The following is a 19,187-nucleotide window of genomic DNA, read 5'->3' as shown; positions in this document are numbered from 1 at the left end:
GTAAGTCTTTTAAAATCCTTTAACTAGCTCGGCGCCGACCCCACACCAGTCGCACGATATTTCGTGCGACTCGTAACTTATTATTTTTTATTCCGACAGGGAGTTTTCTCATATTTTACGTAATTCCATGTCCAGTTTAAGGACAGCGTATAGTGGTACGCAGTTTCGGCTCCACAGCCAGCTAATTGATATTACCGTAGGTTCTTTGTAACGAGTGTTGAAAGCTACTGACTAACTTTCGCCTTTTAATTTTCACCATCTTAAATGTGTAATTTGTAACGTGTGATTTAACTGAATAACTTTCAATTTCAAGAGACTTTGACGTGTACGTCTCCAGCTGGCGTATCTACATAATTTTAGAGACATTAATATTTCGTCGCAGGCTAGATTGCAAGCAATCCTGAACATAGGGATTTCTCTTCGTGTTTCCGTGTCAGCCTAAGTCATAGCAACATTAGTTCCGCGACTATCCGCCAAATCCTTCATAGGGGCGTGTACTCACCGTTTCAGCTTGTCGATATTACTTTGCAACCTATCCTGGTCGTGCACGTCGTTTACGTTCAGAGATACGCGTGTCACAGCGGTCCGACAACGGACGCAGCCAGTACCGGGACCAAGAAGTGTATCAATACTGAATAAAGTGCAGTGTCCTGTAACTCGTTTACCAATCATTTTCAAGGCGTCCTGGGTGGCCTGAACAGCCCAGGTAGGTTCCGAACCACGACGCGCTCCTGCCCGCAGCCACGAGGCCGAACCCCCGTTAAAACCCCAGAGATCTTTTACAACGCTAATATTTAATTAAAAACTTAAACAGGCAGCGGGAGTGGCGTCAAGTTAAAATAAAATAGTGAAGTTGACAAGGTGTGTAGGTTGCGTCCTATCCCGGGCAGCAGGTAAGAGACACTAGGACTGTGGTCCAGGTGTCATGGCGACATGAGGCAGTTGAACTACCGTTAAGCCGTTTATAATAACAGGTTAAATAGATAACACAACATAACCTCTGAAGCACTGAATGATAAATTACAATTAATTATTAACAAAAATTACTTGTATTAGTAATTATTTATATATATAAAAAAAACTACCCATGTAAGGGTGCTTTCCAAAATGTTTGCGTATTGCACAGCTCAGCCCTTATTTAAGCCGAAAGAAAACAAAACACTTGGGGGGAATTAAAATATAAATAAAATAACATATTATATTAATTAAAATTTATTAGGGGTGCATGCCTCTTGCAGGGTGGAAAAACACATGTACGTACTTACTCGCTGGCAGGAGGTTTGTGTAGTTGGTAAGAGTGGTTGGAGAGGGGGCTATAAGTGGTGCGAGACACACCGGGCTTAGGGAGGGGATAGCCCTGGTCGATATCAACATATGAAGTCAAAATATTGTGTGAGAGCAGTCTTCCTCAGTCCATTGCACTTCTTGCAAACATCTAAGTGGATAGTTGGTGCATATCCCTAGAATTCCAATGATCCCCACGGACCGGCCGATATGTTTCAAACAGCTCCAGTTTCACGTAAAAACTTCATTTGCATTGACCATTAATACGTCTCAGGGGCAAAAATTCTTTTTGGTTGGCACTGATTTACAAAAAGAGTGTTTTGACAACTTTGTGTTGGTTTATCACGAGTTAGAACTCCAGAACCAATATTTTTGCTACCAGAACATGAAATGACGGCTAACATTGTGCACAGAGAAGCTCTCAAACCAATAGTTACTTTGTAATAAAAATAAACATAGGTTAAACTGTGGGGCACACCATTTTTATTCATTTTATCCATTTTCAATACAAAGGGTTTACAATAAGCACATATTTAACTTTAGCAGAAAAAAATGCATGTAAAAAAAGTTTAGTCAATTTGAGGTCTCTCTTTTAAGTTCTTTCTCATTTACTGGAAGCAGTTTGTCAACCAGCATTCAATTTATTGGGTCTACATGCTCCTGGGGTACCTACTAACCAAACACATGCCCTTTAACTTTAATGTTCTTTATCCAGGGCAGGAGATGTGGAGGCAAACTGCCACCATCTTTATTGTTAACAGAGAAATTTAATATTTTGAGCTCTCCCTACAGAAAATATACATTCCAAGTCATTTCCCCCTCAAATCCCACAACTCTGAAGGCGCAAATGTAAGTACCCCAAGATCCTGCTATTCACACATACAAAGCAACAGTCACATGAACAGTCTTTCCAAGATATATCCGTAACATAATTGCTTAAAGAAATAATAAAAAAAAAAATTCTTTGAAAAAGGTTGAAATAATATGAAGATAGCAACAGGAGTAATAAAAAGAGTGCATCGTTTTGCAACAGGTGTGTTTTGAAACACTTTTTACCTATCACTACACCTTTGATTGGCCTTTCACTAAAGATGAAGAAGTGGGAAACCCACTCCAGATATAAATTCGGCAGCCAATGAACAGATCACGTTGGTCTGAGTGTGTGGAGGTCACGGAACCCTCAAATTATTCTGGTTGCTAAAACACGAGTATACAACGGAAGCCAGGTGCACTGTCACCGCTGCCTTCTCACTGCCTCCAAATGCAGCTCAAAGTCCTGAACTTGAAACTAGTACCTCATTCCACAGTTCTCGCACCGTCAACACCCCCCTCTACTCCCTCACGACCTCGTCTCGGAACGCAAGCGACGTGATCGCTTTCTGGTGCCCGCTGTACTCCCGCTCCACCGCGCCTGTTTCCACGTTCCACAGCCGGGCCACTCCGTCCGACGAAGCTGAAAACGACCCAACACAAACACATGCACAAGTGTATCTGGCCGGAACTCAAAACAAAAAATAGTCTCTCTCTCATCCCTAGTTTGCAGTGTACATTTAAATGGGCATTTACTCTCTATTTTCAATGCACAATTTATGCTATTAGCACCGTCCTTGTTTCGGTGAACTCCGTTGCCAGGTATACACCACAGATCACAAATAGTCCCAATTTTATTAGGTATGTGATAAAAAAATTTTCAAATGTATTTGAAAATTTATTTTTGTAAAGTAAAATTTGGTATGAAAATATTTCCTTTTTTTACCTGTAAGGAGCCATAATTAAAAGACGCCATCTTGGTTTAAACGGTATTCTGCTAACGTTTTTATCTAATATTAAAATTTTTTTTGTCTGCTTGAGCACAGCACATAATTTAATAGAATGTCTTATGATAGTGACTGACTGCTACAATTAGTTTCTCCTGCGAAATAATAATTTGTGTCAGGCGTTAAATTTTTTTTTGTTCAGAATGACTACAACTGTGTCACTAGACACTCATTTATGGTCTTAGAAAAATCAACAAAAAGTAAAATAAAAATAAAAAAAACTTATTACAGTTAAATATGGTATATAAATGATTTTTTAACGTTAACAAGCCAAGTAGTATATTAATCCGGCAACAGTAGGCACCATTTACTCTGTACTGCAATCTAAGTATAAGACAGACTATAGTAGCACGCACACAAACACACTGAACCTCTGTTTAGATAAAAAAATTGGTTGTCTGTAAAGTCGGTTTACGGACGATAGTTTAACGTGACGTCATAACAAAACATTGATGAAATGATTGATCCAGAAGAAAAAGAAATATCATATTCGGCCTGAGACTAAGCCGTAATAGGTTTTTGCAACCAAACCATTTAGGCATTAAAATATTACATTCTTTAAAGGGAGAATTTTTTTTAATTTTTCTATCTTTTGTATGATAAAATCTACCTCTGCATACTTTTATGAATAAAATTGAATCATTTTTATTGAATTATCACTATTTTGTATGGATACAAAGGAGTGAAATGAAATGTACAATTTAATTAATAAATTTACTTTTATTTGCATTCATTATTCAAATATATTTATTACTTTTGAAATGTTAGTGCGCCACATTTATTTTTACAAGTTCAAAAAAAATTTCGCACCTGCTGGGATTCAAACCGACAACCTCACGATTAGAAAATAGCGCCGCTGACCGCTCAGCCACTAGGCCATATTTGACAATATGTAATTTCAGATGTTATATAAATCTTTATAAAAATTTTGTTCACGGTAGGGGAATAATATTATTTTGTTTTAATAACTCGATTTTATAACAAATACGCATCCCAAATACACCAAACTTATTTATAAGGTGTTACAATATTTTTTAAAACATTGTGCAAAAGATCCCGGTTGTAATTTGAATTATTATGTGTAACTGTAAAACACCATTGTTGGTTCAAAACGTATTTAAATATTAACATTACTTTTAACTAACCGTAACGATTGTGCTGAAAATCGGTGGACGATCCTTAAATTAAATAATATTAATAATTCAAACGACGAAAATATGATTGAAAAGTCAAATCGATGGTTGTTCCAATCGAGTGGATGAGAGATGCCACGCATGCGTACAATGAGCAAACAGAACACATCCGCAGTGGGACATCCGTAGTGGGACACTTTTTCTTGCGTGCAGCCGGCGTTCATCGATTTATTAGACGTTGTCACGTCAAAAAATAAAAATAAAACTTATTATAGTTAAAAATGGTATATAAATGATTTTTGAACGTTAACAAGCCAAGTAGTATATCAATCCGGCAACAGTAGGCACCATTTACTCTGTAGTGCAATCTAAGCGTAAGATAGACGATAGTAGCACACACACACACACACACAAACACACTGAACCTCTGTTTAGTTAAAAAAAAAAAAAAAAAACTATACGCTCCGGCTGCAAATTGTGTCACATAGGGCATTCTCGTTTACAACTTCCTGAACCTCCGGAAGGAGACGGGGGGGGGGAGGGGAGGAGGGAGGTTAGGCGTGACAGACGCAACAGGATAACACTCTTTGGAATAACTATAAGGGGAGGGGGAGAGAGTTCAAGTGAAGTTTGTCACTGGGTTCCCTCCACTTCCCTTCTAATTCTCTTCACCGTGGCTGCCCGCCACGACACCCCCTCCTCCTCGTTCACATCCGTGCATCGTGCTCTCTGACACGTGGCTTTCGAACCACAGCCGCAGAACTCGACCTGCTTCACAGCAGCTGCGAGGCGACGATGGAAGACCACAGCCAGGGCCGCAACTAGAGTCTCTGGCACCCGGGGCATTAATGGATTCATGGGCCCCCCCCCCTCTTTTTTTGCTCATACCACACCAATAAAGCGGGGGGTCCGGGGGGCCCTCCCACGGAAAAAAATGGTGCTATTTAAGCATTTTCCATACCTACAGGTAACAGTTTCTGTGCTACTGTACCTTCCATGCGTGAACCCACCATGTCCGTAAAGTAGTCCGTATAGTCACTAGGCTTGTTCGTTAAAAATATGTTGAGACGTTATATATTGTAAATCAGATCAGACATTCCCGGCGTGCAAGTTTGAAAAACTTTTTACCGGTTACCAGTTGTAGTGGGAATTACAATGCAAGCGATTTCGGCGCCCCCCACACAGCTTTGACGTCCGGGGCGTATGCCCCGCTTGCCCCCCCCCCCCCCTTAGTTGCGGCCCTGACCACAGCACTTCCCCAGCGCAGGGCGCCCGGGACGAGCCGCCACGGACCTGACAGTATGTACTGGGAGTCGGCGCTGAACGCGGCATCCCACACCCATCGCTGCGACTCGTGACTCAGCTCGCGCAGCAGGGTGAAGTCGGAGGCCCTCCAGATCTTCAGCGTTGTGTCTGCCGACGTGGTCACCAGCAGCCTGGGAGGGAAACCATCGCCACGGTGTTTCACACGTGGAAATTCGCACGGCATCGCACAGACCACGCTTTCACCAGGGTACAGGTGGGAAAAAAGAGCATTTGTGATAAGACCAAGTTTTATTTTGCCATTTTAAAAAAATATTTTAATACTTTAAAGACTATTCACACGAATTTCAAATTCCAAGAAAAAATACTGCACTGGTTTAAAAATTCCTTTTTTAAAAAAATTTTATTTGAACTACATAGTAGAGGCACAACAAAGTAAACTGAAAATATAATTCAAAACCCAGAAAGATTTTAAAAGTTTGTAAATAACTTTACAAGTAAACAGAGACATATTTTACGTCTAGCTGGTTGGTAATTTTTAATTTCTTGTTGAATGTCAAGTTTATTATCGGAAATTACGGTCCAAAGCTTACGTCAGAAAAAATTACATACTGCTGCCTTGAATCTACGCAGGCCGGTTATCGCTCACGTGTCACGGAACAGCTGCGCCGTGCTGGCGCGAACCCGAGCACGGTTCACAAGGGCACGTGGAACACAAGCACGTGCGGCTTACAGGGGCGCGTTTACGATTTCCTCCAGCAGTTTCAAAGTTCATAATGCATGTGAACACCAACCAACTATGTGTGCACAATCTTTAGCAGAATGTTTAGTCTTGAAATCACAACATAAAATCTTCTGTCACTTCAATAAATAACAACAATAAAACAAATAGTCAAAAATTATTTTTTGTGTTTATGGTTTATGGAAGCGAATTATTGCACGGTTAACCTGCAAACCAGGCAACCAGCAACCAGATAATCGAAAGTCTCCTGTACTGATAAGAAAGAAATATACTAGGTATTTGTAGGAAGGTTTTTATGTTAGAAACTTTTTTTTTTAAGAGATCATTTCCACATGCATTAATTCTACAGTCTCCATAATATTTCAATTTAATGTACAACTTTAAACTGAAAATGCCAAGTAGCAAAGGGCTACTGGAAATTAAAATTTTGTGACTTTGAGCAATGTTTCTGTTTATTTTGGGACACATTTATCAAGTCTTTCAGTTTCCTTACTTTTTCTTGATTTTCGTGACTTGTGGATATCCTGAACGGTTTTATTGCATTTCTCCACAAAATTCTGTCCATATTCATTGTAGACCTGTCCCAGGGCATGTCCAGAGGGCGGGGTGATGGGGGAAGCAGTCTCCCCCTCCCCGAACTACCAAGTGGGAAAAAATTGGCCCGTGCAAAGCTTCGACTAAGCGAATCAATCAAAGCTCTTTTCAAAACTAGATCTGACTTCACTAGGAAACTTTCTATTCATTTTATTTGAAGCTTTGGTTCTGATGCAAAGCTTTGCGTTTGTTGCAAAAGTTTCTGGTAACAGTTGCATGATTAAAAATAAGTAATCTTTTTCCAATTTTTTTTTTAAATTTTGCTTAAAATGTGGTTAAAAACTTCATGCTAAATAATTTACTTTCATTGTATCTAATATTTGAAAGATTACGTAATTGTCATTAGAGTTAAGTTTTGATTGAAAATGATGATTAGTTTCACGATTTTTAAATACGTTTGGGTGCTTTGTCGTATGTTAACTTGAATTTAAGGTATTACACTGTGTACTGGCTTTGCTTTTCTGGTGACATTTCGGTCTAATCGCGATTCACCATGTAATCCTGTCCGGCTGTCCCTACCCACGACCTATCCAGGTCCGAGCTGGGAGGCGACAGAAGGCGAAGGGACACGTACGTGGACTTGATGTAAGTTTTTGGACTTACGCCATTGCTAAGAACTTTTTCTGTTGAAGAAAAAAAAAAAATATATATATATATATATATATATATATATATATATATATATATATATAAATACCCAAAAAATACAAAAAAAAACAACAACAAATTAAGTAAAAAATTGCTGTAAAAGTATTCCGTGGTGTTTATATCCTTGTTGACAACAGCAATTTTTTTGCTTAATTTGTTTGTTTTTTTTCTTCAACAGAAAAAGTTCTTAGCAATGGCGCATGTCCAAAAAACTTACATCAAGTCACGCACTCCCATCGCACAAATGTTTCAAAGATGGTACGTACGTGGAGTCGGGGCTGAACTGGCACTTGAGGCCATAGCGGCGGTGGGCGTCCAGCCTGTGCTTGGGGTTGAGCTTGGTGGGCTCGGCGCCCACCCCGCCCGTCAGGCCCCACACGTAGCAGTGCCCCCGGTTGTTGACGGCCGCCATGTAGGCGCCCTCCGGGTCGATGGCGATGTCCTGCACCGAGGCCTCCGCCTCCGGGATCTGCCCCCGGGCCGCGGGGGGGCCGGGCATGGTCGGTTACCCCACACGACGCACAACACCTCGCAGGGATGCAATAAGAGTCTCGACTAACCGAAATCAAGGACCCGGTAAGTGATCCAACCACTGTCGAAAACCTAAAGAAAATTATCCTCAAAAGATGACATTTACTCGTTGTGCGAATAATGGAGCGATGTGAAAGAGTTTTTAGAGCTGTAGCAAACCGTATGTATTCGTTACTGAGTAACGGGTGCGGCATCTAGTAACGAGTAACGAAACGTTACACACGAATGCATTTCGTTACTCGCATTTTTTTTATGTTTTACGCATGCGCGCACTTATTCGTTACAAAGAACGATGCTTGTTTATTAAGAAAAGTATAATTTGGAAATTCGTCGTCCAAGTTTTTTTACTGTTTATTAAAGGTATTGTGTGTGTAAACAAAGTTTGAGATTGGAACAGAAACAACGTAAGAAAGTATTTTTTACAAATTATAAATATGTATGTTTTTGTTTTTTATTATCGCGTATTTCCCCTTTTTTTGTTCTTATCTTAAAAGAGATATTATAATAAAGCCGCTCTAATGAGATTTAATTGTTTCTTGGTTAACAAAAGCTGTTAATTATCAAATATTTTTAATTGTTTATATTCGATTTATTATTATTTACGCGACGTCATACTGTACGCGTACGAAATACGACTCGATTCGTTGCTGTTACATAACATAGCATGTTATGCGGTATCAGAAGTAACGAGTAATGATACGAAAGTAACGAGTACTAATTGTTATAGTAACGAATACATACGGGTACACTTTTTTTCGTTACTTTTACACCTCTAGCTTTTTAACACTAAAGAATAGCTAGAAAATATCACCTTGAAAAATTATACCTTTGGATACCATGTCATCCGATATTTTGCTCATCCAGGGTTGCTGCGTCCGCATTAACTCGGTTAATCAAGACTCCACTGTACTTTTGGAAATCCCTTTGAAGTGAGGTAGTATTTCATAATGAGGTTTCGCAGTAGTATGTATTATTGTGGCCTTTGGTGACAAGTAATTGAGAACCACTACTCTGAATATTGTCAAAACTCACAAGGCTTAATGTCTTGTTGACACTGATGTTACTAGAGATGATGAGGGGTGATACAAAATGAGAATGGATAGGGACTAGATTTTAGCACAGAAATGTAACTACCGTAAAAACAGAAATAAAACAGCAATTTGATAGAAATGAAATCAAAGTTCAAAAAATGTTATAACCGGTATTTATTAATTGTATATTCATTTAATCTAATTTATTTAGTATTAATTTTGTACCAAAATATATCAACTGAATGGTTTGGAAAAAAATTATATTTACATGTTTTTACATTAATGATGTTTGCACATTTTTTAAAACACAAAAATTTTCTTCTAGACTTGCTTATTAATGATTTTACTTTGTAAATGGATCAATTGTCAGTCAAAATGAAACCGTTTTGGTGAAACAAGCAATAAGAAATAAATTCTGTCTCATATATCTTGAACAATACAACATTTTTATGAAAAAAGATGATTTATAAAAATAAAAAAAATAAAAACAGTAACACAGAAAGCTGTTTTAGAAACGATATTGACCTAAATAAACCATAATATCTTGTCCCTATGGATGGAACACTGACGGAAACTGGAGCACCTGGAGAAAACCTGAATGCTCATGGTAACTCCTGCATGTTTCCCACTAGCGAGACATTACTGGAGACATAGATAACTATTTAAGTGAGAGAAACTGTGGCGGGGTTGGGGGGGGGGGGGGGGGGGGGGAGGAATGGGCCGTTGCCTACAGTACTTTAAGCAAACATCGCAGCATTTCCCCGGAGTGATTCTGAAGCCAGGGCGAACTGACCAGGGTTCGAACCGGAACGCGAGTCCGTCTCGCTCGGAGGGAGACCTCACGAGAGACCGGGGAACTCCGTGTCGTCCCGGCACGCCCGGGGGCTCACCAGCTGCTCGTTGCGATCCGTCTTGAGGTCCCACAGGTGGATGACGCCGCTCTGGTCCCCCACCACCAGCTCCGCCTGGTTCGGGTGCAGGCACACGCAGTTCACGGGCGCCGACACCTGGAAGATCCTCTGGCACTGCAGGTTGCGCGACCTGGGAACACGGCCGCCGCCCTTCCGACAAACTGCGCTTTCTTTCTTCAGAGGCCTGCCGGCCCACGCCGTCCTAGCGTTTCCCTGGAGTGATCTTTTTAAAATGATAAACAACCCAAATACGAAAGGAGCAAAAAATAGTGGTGGATGATATGGGTAAAAACTGATACCGATCCAATTACTGATACATTCATTTAACAGAGCCAACACTTTTTGTAACACGTTTTGTAAATAATCTCGGTGCAAGTTCCCGAAATTCCATATTTGTAAGTAATAAGTCTGCACCTTAATAAAATTTGTGCATAGCACAATAAATATTATGCCTTTGACTAATTAACAAACACAACATTCAATACATGGTTCCCACTCCTTTTATCTAAAAAAATTCAAGCACTTTTTAAGCACATTCAAGGACTTTTTCAAAAATTTCAAGGACCCAAATATTATGAAATAATTTTAGTATGTATATTTTGAACACGTGCAGAATTGTTTTTTTTTTTTCTATTACTTACAAACAGAAAGATAAAAGCTTATCGGAGGAACAGTAACATTGCAAACTGACTGAGTTTAACATTATGATTATACCGAACTTTTATCAGAACAAAAACATTGATGACAACCGCCGATAAAAATAGTACATAGAAGATATCTTATCGTATGCCGTCGAAAAACGGGGCATTAATCTATGTAAAATTTATTTGAACATACCATATATATTGTAAAATTAAATTACTGTGCCCCACTTTTAACTTGTTCTAAATAAATACAACGTAATTATAACTCTTACAAACAGTGTAAATTTTATCAAGCACTTTTAAGCACCTAAATGTTTTTTCAAGCACTTTTAAGGGCCCTTGATTACTTCAAACAATTTCAAGCACTTTTCAAGGACTTTCCAGGAGCATGGGAACCCTGTTATATTACAGAAAAATTGGAGTAAAAGATGAATACAGCACTATAATTGGTAAATAAAAAATATGGGTGACATCTAAATGGCTTAATTTGTACTGTTTTCATGTCTGTTTGTTTTTTAAGTATCGGTTGGAAACAATCACATCCAAAATCCATAAAACTAGGAATATTGGTCGATTCAGATACTAAAAGATAACATTGATACATCAATACTAGGAAATGAACCCAGGTCATTTAGTAGTTGAGTCCAGTGTCCTATCAATGAACCACCTCCTTTTATCACTGAAGTGTGTATCTCTACACAATTTTATATGCTTTTCTGTGGTGTTTGTTTTGGAAATCATATTTATTTAAAGAAAATACTTGAGATAAAATAATATTTGATGCTATATGTAGTTTGAGCATTCTGAAATAATTGTCAGAATTATTGCATGCACTGAAACAAACTGCACACACTTCAGTTTCTTTCAGGCTCATGTTGTCCTGGCAGCTGCAGATGCACTGACGATCAGCAAATGCTTCTCATGGCCGAGATTCTGTATAAACAATAATCTTAAAAATCACCAATTATTTAAATCATGCAACTGTCTATACTGATTACCCAACAGTACGAACAATGACTGGACAGATAGATAAAAGTCTTCCAAAAACGAAACACCAAGAATTAAATGTTACAAAACTAAAAGCTGTTTTAAGTAAGTTAAACTGTTATCTTAGTACTCAAAATGGTGTATTATTTTATATTTTGACCTCGACAAACATATAGTTTATTACAACTTTTAATATTTCTTTTTACTTACAATTAAGGATTCAGTAGCCTTCCCCCCCCTTTTTTTTAGATACTGATTATTTACTAATGTGTATTTAGTTATACTTATTGATAATATAGCTATACATTCTTTCAAATCAGTGCAACCCCTACTTGAAAATTAGTCTTTAAAATTTCCAACAGACAATATAAGACGTGAAAACGATTTTAAATCTATTAACAATATTATCCAAAAATTGAAAAAAAATTACAATCACAGCATAATAGAGTAACGTACAATTCAAAATATGTGATTATATGAGTTATAACACTAGTGTGCTGAGTTGTGGAAATACCGTTTCCATTTTCCAACATCGAAACAACCAGTTTGTGCCCGATCACACTTTCTGTGGTTACTGAAACACGGAAGAGATCACGCATTTATTTTGAGCATGCGTGCGATTCTCAGGACAGCCGATCCCGCCCCACGGGACGGTACCAGCCGATGGCCGAGAGCAGCGACAAACGTGTAGCCGCACCTACTGGGATACAACTGAAAATCAACATAAACAACAAGGGGTCGTTGCAGTACAACCACGACAGTGGTGCGCTCGTGCTGCAAGAAATGAAGTCAAAAAATGTGAAATAACAAGCAAGCCAATTTATTAGTAACAATGCATATAGTATGCATATAATAATTCGATTCCCGTGGGAATACACAGATACAAGTTAAAACAATGGTGTGATAAATGGGGCAAGCTGACGACGCGTTTAACGTAGCACAATCATATGGGCCGCTAGGCAACAACAAGAAAGAAAGAAAGAGATTACACTTACAATTACATACAATTACTATTACCGTTACGACGCGGCTTGACAAGAAGTGTCCAAAGCCATCATGGCATGTCCATATACAACCGCAGAAAAACACTGTTACATAAGTCACCGGTAGTACTCGGCGTGAGCAAAAGAAACTAAGGCAAAGAATCCAATTAAACACTGACCTGAAGGGTTCAAGAGAGATTACGAACATTACTAAACATGGCAAAAATCCAAAAGTGAAAGTGCTGCCACAACACGCAAGCAAGAATAAGAAAACATACTAATTACAGAAAATTACAGAAGTCAAGTATCACAGCCGAGTATATACCAACGCGACGCCAGCCCCAAGTGACAGCCTTCGTGTCAAACGACCGGAAGACTGCGGCAAACAGCCCGGGTGCCGAGGTTATATAGGACGGGAACAATACACAGCAGAGTGCGTTGGTGGCGTGGCGGGGAAGGGAGGAAGAGGGGGGATAGGAAGGGGACGTTGGAGAGGAAGGGGAAAGGAGGAGAGGGGAGGGGAAAGGAGGGGAAGGAACGCTAAGCAGTGCCCGGACTGCTTCAAACGGCCACCTGAGGTCCCAGATGCGGGCGCTGCAGTCCTCGCCGCCGGTGTACATCCACTTGCCCTCCTCCTGGAAGCCCACCCCGGTGACGTTGCGCGTCACGCCCTCGTAGTTGATCACGGGGCTGGGGTTGCTGGAGCCCAGGTCGTACATGCGGATCCGCTGGTAGCCTGTCACAGGCGACACGCAACCCAGCCTTTAAGTACTGGCCCCAGCCACGTGTGTTACAAAACATGACCGCCAAACAATACAGAACGTGTTGCAGAAGTGTTATCGAAACACACCAAAAATACTGCAAGAAAATTTCCCATGCGCCCAAGATCACGTAAAAAGTTTTCTCAAAAATGTTTTCTAAATTCAAAAAAAAAGAGTGAAACAAACATAACTGACCTAAAACTGGAAAGGATCTAAAACCATCAACTAGGTGAGAGACTACCAAAGCTAGCTCATTAAAAAAAAAAAATATATATATATATATATTTTTTGGACATCTATTCTGAAGCAGGCACAGCACAGTATTTGAAGCGATTTCAACTGTAGATAAAGCTTGATATATATATATATATATATATATATATATATATATATATATATATATATATATATATATATATATATATATATTTTTAAAGGTGATTGCATCAGATGATAATATGCATATAACTAAAATATAAAAATATAATTCTTAACCAACATGTATAAGTCTGAGTAAAATTATTATTTATGATGATAAAAATTTTTTTTTTAAAAAATCACTGATCATGTAGACTCGGCTTCTGCAAATCTCTCTTCAAGTAAAATAAGGCAAACGGCAAACAGTGAGTCAGATACTGACACATTACTTAGGACAAAATACATATTTCACTCAACAACATCTAAATAATACATCAAATATTTATGGTTAAAATAACTGGTGACATTGTAAAACAAAATTACCCTAGCCTGGTTTAAAATGAACGATTTTAACTATTTACCTCAATATATTTGTGTAAACAAAATCCTGAACCCTGAGAAAATAAACTAAATGCACTTATTATAGAATCATCCAAATAAAACTAGCCTCATACAGGCTATGAGATAGAATTCTTAGGTAATTCCAATATTTAGAAGCTGGTTATTAAAACTGTAGTTGCACAGAAATTTAAAAAAAAAAAACAGTGTCCATTAAGCATCATTCCTAACAAAAACATAAATTAAGTTGAGCACATTTACTAGCCACTTACCTGCAAAACAAATACCCAGTGCACATGTGAGTGCGATATCACTAGCTCAGTGATTGTCAATCAAACAGGGTACGTGAAACTCATTTACTCTCGCATAAGAGGTTAGCAGTGAGGTTAAATATGTATTTCTTTCAATCACATTGCTTTTTGTCAGTTTTTATTAATTTTTTTAAATTAAGTGAAACAAAATTAATTTTATTTATTTTTTAAAAAATACTTTTTTTTTACAATAAATGTTTAATGAGACTTCAACCACCAAGCAAAACACATCAGTGGCAAGACAGAAGCTAGGAAAGTAAAAGTCTTAAACTTTACTCGCTAGACCAGTGCGAGCAGTGAGTAATTGTGGTTAAATTTAGCGACTTTGTTCACAAATGGATCCGCAGCTAGTGAACTGGCTCCGTGTAACTGACGCTAAACAAAACATCCCCTGATGGCATTACTCGCTTCGCGAAGAACTTACTTGCCGCTGCGATGAGTTGTTTGTCTGGAGTTATCTCCAAGGCATTCACTTGCTGAATTGGGAGCTGTCAAGGAAAACACTGCACCATCCGTAGTGTTGTGATTCATTAGATTCCAACTGCAGGGCCATTTGTTCAACCTTACTCAACTTCTAGATATATAAGCATTTTAGAATCAAAGAACAGGACTGAGGTTCAAGCTGTGTCACTTTATCTTGTAAATATTAAATTCAATGAAAGTTATTTTTTTAGCATGATGTTTGTACCACATTTTAATTTTAAAAAACATTGGAAAAGTTTACTTTTTTAATCTTGCAAGTTTATTACTAACTCATTTTTAAATTAAGAACTTAGAACATTTTTCAAACAAAGAATTATTTAACTTGTTGATTTTATTTGTTCTGAAAAGTTAGATATGCGTTATTACAAATAATTGTACATACTGAAAAAGTGTATCATGTTTCAGTCAAAATGACACTGTTTTTGAGAAATTAGTACCATGGAATATTTAAGTAAAATATTTGTTCAGTAATAGGTTATATTTTTTTAATAAACAGATCATAAAAAAAATTAAAAAAAAAAAAAAAAACACCAAAATATTCTGTTTTAAAAATGAAATTGGCCTGAAAATAAATCCATATAATCTTGTCTCTAACAATCAGCAATGCAATCATTCTATGTCAAATCAAGCCTCACCTGGCCACGAAGAACGACAATGTCATTGGTGAGGCTAAAAAACAAAACTGAGTACGGCCATCGCACCAATAATTTTGATCAGCCATCTAGCCAAGAGTTTAACAAGGCACAATAGCCAATATACTTACCCATCCATAGCCTACATCACTGGTTAAAGATAGAGTGCATTAACCAGCAACAAGTATTTATGGCGACAATCATCTAGCTTCACCACAAGCAGGAATAATAAGTGTTTCTCAGTTGTGTTTAACCATAGTTTTTAAATTTTTTTTTTTTCGTGAATTTGTTTCGGTTCAATAAGCAATTTATTGAAAATCCAAAATGTTGACATGATTAGCCTACACTTTGTGCTTAATAATTCATGCCTATTTACATTGAATGTAAAAACAGAATGACAGCAAACTAAATAATAATGAAAATCAGTTCCCACTTGGGTTTGTGGTATCTGTGGTGGTTATGGACACACAGTATCAGCAACAGTGGTCATGACAGGAGACAGCGTGTATCAACGAGAATTGTGGCATGTGAGACGAGACGGGAGCTCGCCAGAGGAAAGGACGGGTTGTAAGTTTCATGTGAAACTGCATGCAAAAAATTGTGCTAGTAAATCTAAATCCAGTTTAAAGTCTTTAGTTTAGCATTCTACGGTTCAATTGAGCGGTTCGTGTTCAGATATTTTTTTCCAGGTGGATTTCAGCTGTTGATCTTGTTGGCTGCCAAGTCACATAACTCATTTTATTTTTACTGTCTGTTTTTCATTTCAGTACAGTGTTCTCTGTTTTCTAGTATTTCACGTTTGGTATTCGTGTTGAAACTATACTGACGTTCGATAATCCGGCATGGCTGTGGTCCCGAGCGTACTGAATTGACAGAGGTGCCCCCCCCCCCCCCCAAAAACTATGACTCACTCCCCCTAACCTGATGATGCCCCCCCCCCCCCCCCCGAAATTTTTTATGCCATTTTCTCAATGATTTACTCAATTATTTTATAATATTATACTTTTTTAGTATTATATTTTATCACATTTTGCATTAATTTAAACTGATTTTCTAATAATAATTTTGGTCATATCAGGTAATATTTCCATCCTGAACCGACAGATGCCAAACTGCTTTTGTTGAGGAAAGTGCGGGGTTGCCAATTTGATTTACAAGATCCCTTTCAATTATCAAAGCACCAGAAACGTATTTTCACATTAGAAGCTATAATTATGTAAATAATATAATACATTTTTCTCGCCTTTTAACCACCCCCCCCCCCCCTCCCTGAAATTTTAATGACGCATTCTGCGTCGTTACCCCCCCCTTGTGGGCACCCCTGGAATTGAAGACTTTCACTGTGTAGTAAACCACGCTGTTGTCTCTAATCATCAGTGAGTGGTGATCTACAGACAGCTCCCCGGTCGCAACAGAAGGATACGCAGTCCGTGTGCTGCATGGTGCGCTGGCACACGCCCGTGTGCGCCTGCCACAGCTTGATGGTGTGGTCGTAGCCGCCCGTCGCCAGGATGACCTGGTCCGACGCCTGCGGCCCGTCGTTGCCCATCCCGCAGTGGTTCTGTCGACGCTGCTGGAGACGCTGCGTCCGACCCGTCAGTCGTCGCTAGAAGAAAGGTTACACAGTCGGTCATGTGTTATGGTAGCCCTCACTCCCAAGTTTGCTCAACTCATTTTAAATATCATTCATTATTGTAAATAAAAATTACTGTTTTAAAAAAAAAAATACTATGTTTATTCATAATTTCTTTTGTATGAGCTCAGAAATTCATTTCAGTGGTGCTCAAGAGGAAATATCTAAAAGAGCCATATGGAACTAAGAGTTGGATAGTTGTAAATTTTCAACCACAATCAAAATGTGAAATGAACACAAAACACAATGAACAACTTTTTATTAAAATCCTTTTTAAATGAAACGTCAAGGGTTGTCCTAAGAATGGTGTAAAAACCCAAGTACTGTTAGTCAAATGACGAGAGATTCTGTCATAGGTTGGGTAGGGGTCAGGCAACAATTTTATAGCATTTTTTAACTTTTTAAATTACTACTTGCTGGTGACAGGTCTTAAAATCAACTAAAGAGAGAGAGCTGGCATTCAAGAATAATATGTGAATAAACAAACACTGTGGAAGGTCTTTAAGCCGGCATGTTCGGTTTCAGAAGATTGCTGCAATTGGGCACAAGCCCGGTGGCAAGCGCTCACCCTACTTTCCTCTCACCCTTCTCCTGCACTGATCCGCCATCACTCCAAGACATTCCACTCCCCTATTGTTCTCACTACTATCAAGTTTTCTCCCCTTTCCTTTCCCCTTTTCCCCTTAAAAACCTTCCCTAGAGTTCTCGCCTCCTACTTTGAGGCTTCCTCTTCGCAATTTGTTGCCCCAGCTCTGACACCGCCCTCCGGGATCAACACGTGACACACATAACCTCTCCATCTAACTTCACCCTTAAGTCTATCTCACCTTATTTCCTTCATCGACCTGTTGGGCTATGTACTGAAACTAAACTTTCTCTCCAACACCTAGGCCAGTAGTGTAGCCAGGATTTGTGTATGGAGGGGGTTAAGAAGCATGGTCCCCCCCCACCTTTATTAAAGCGGGGGGTCCTCCCCAGAAAAAATTTGGATTTTAAGGTGTAAAATAGTGCTATTTTAGCAGTTTTCGGTAGGTACTTAACTTTAAATATTGTAATGGTAAAAATATTATTAATTTTTTAATAAAAAAATTGTTTGAGTGATGAAGTAAGAAATTAATTAAAGATATTTTAATCAATCCAAGTGCCTTGTCCACGTCCACTCAAAATCATAAATCATGCTCGAAGCTCAACAATACAAAAAAAAAAAAGGAATTAAAATGGTTGGGTTTCGGCAGAACTGGCCTATTCCTGGAAACAATTAGCTTTAGCTTGAAGAGTTACCCAGTCACCACCTGCTTATAATTACCGCGCTGGTTAAATACAATAGGTGTAAGATATTTGAAAACTTGGGACCTGTCACGGCGTCACAACCTTATAGCTTCTGCTCGTGACAGGGGTAGGGGAAGGGAAGGAGAATCGGTAGGGCTCGCTTACTCTTCCCCTCCAGTGCAGTGGCCGGTGATAGCAGTAAGACACCCAGGCTTTTAGCTAACCTGCTTTCAGATAAGAAAAATAATGGTGGCTAAGGAGGGGGTTAGAACCCCTAAACCACACCCCCTGGCTACGCCCCTGCACCAAGCTACTCTCCTTTGCACCCCTTCCAGTTTCCTCTCAGCTCAAACACTGCTTGAGGGGAAGGTGGTCAAGTTGAAAGGGATGTGGAGTTTAGTAATTTTAAGTGATTTATGTACGTTTAACTGCAACAGAACTGATGCCTAGTTACCTAAATTTCAATTTTACTGTTGTTAGTACTTTATGTAGTACAAAGTTTACAGCAAATTTTTTTATGGATAATAATCTAAATAAGGAATTTTAAATTTGTTTTTAGTGAAAGGTGATGTGTGTCATTTAACAGATTATGTAACATGCAAATAATCAAACGATAAAGAGTTAAAGTGAATATAGTGATTCCTAGCAATAGTAGCAATGTTTACATACCTGTTAAAATAAAAATAATTACAAGCCTTAAGCAAACGCTTGCCAACTGACAAATTAAAATTATTTTAAAAAAATCAACAAATTAGAAACGATAAACGAAAAACT

At 38.6% G+C, this 19,187-nt stretch overlaps 1 protein-coding gene across 4 annotated transcripts; it reads right to left on the bottom strand.

The window, feature by feature from the left end:
* Nucleotides 1-1,744: 1,744 nt before the first annotated feature.
* LOC134540388 (target of rapamycin complex subunit lst8) lies at nucleotides 1,745-19,131 on the bottom strand. Of its 4 annotated transcripts, none has more exons than XM_063383086.1 (8): nucleotides 19,083-19,131; nucleotides 16,935-17,117; nucleotides 14,821-14,872; nucleotides 13,142-13,304; nucleotides 9,934-10,084; nucleotides 7,748-7,950; nucleotides 5,528-5,670; nucleotides 1,745-2,737 (listed from the first exon to the last, which is right to left on the bottom strand). In XM_063383086.1, the coding sequence occupies exons 2-8, from the start codon at nucleotides 17,058-17,060 to the stop codon at nucleotides 2,616-2,618; spliced, it is 960 nt and encodes a 319-aa protein (XP_063239156.1). In that variant the 5' UTR covers nucleotides 17,061-17,117; nucleotides 19,083-19,131; the 3' UTR covers nucleotides 1,745-2,615. The 4 variants fall into 4 exon arrangements, with proteins under 4 accessions (XP_063239156.1, XP_063239157.1, XP_063239155.1 ...); XM_063383087.1 differs by having other exon boundaries at nucleotides 18,868-19,088; XM_063383085.1 differs by lacking the exon at nucleotides 1,745-2,737 and having other exon boundaries at nucleotides 3,672-5,670; nucleotides 19,083-19,130.
* Nucleotides 19,132-19,187: the final 56 nt, after the last annotated feature.

Source organism: Bacillus rossius, chromosome 16 (assembly GCF_032445375.1).
Source record: "Bacillus rossius redtenbacheri isolate Brsri chromosome 16, Brsri_v3, whole genome shotgun sequence".
NCBI lineage: Eukaryota > Metazoa > Arthropoda > Insecta > Phasmatodea > Bacillidae > Bacillus > Bacillus rossius.
The sequence above is the reverse complement of the archived record's forward strand: the minus strand, read 5'-3'. Positions and strand labels throughout refer to the sequence as shown.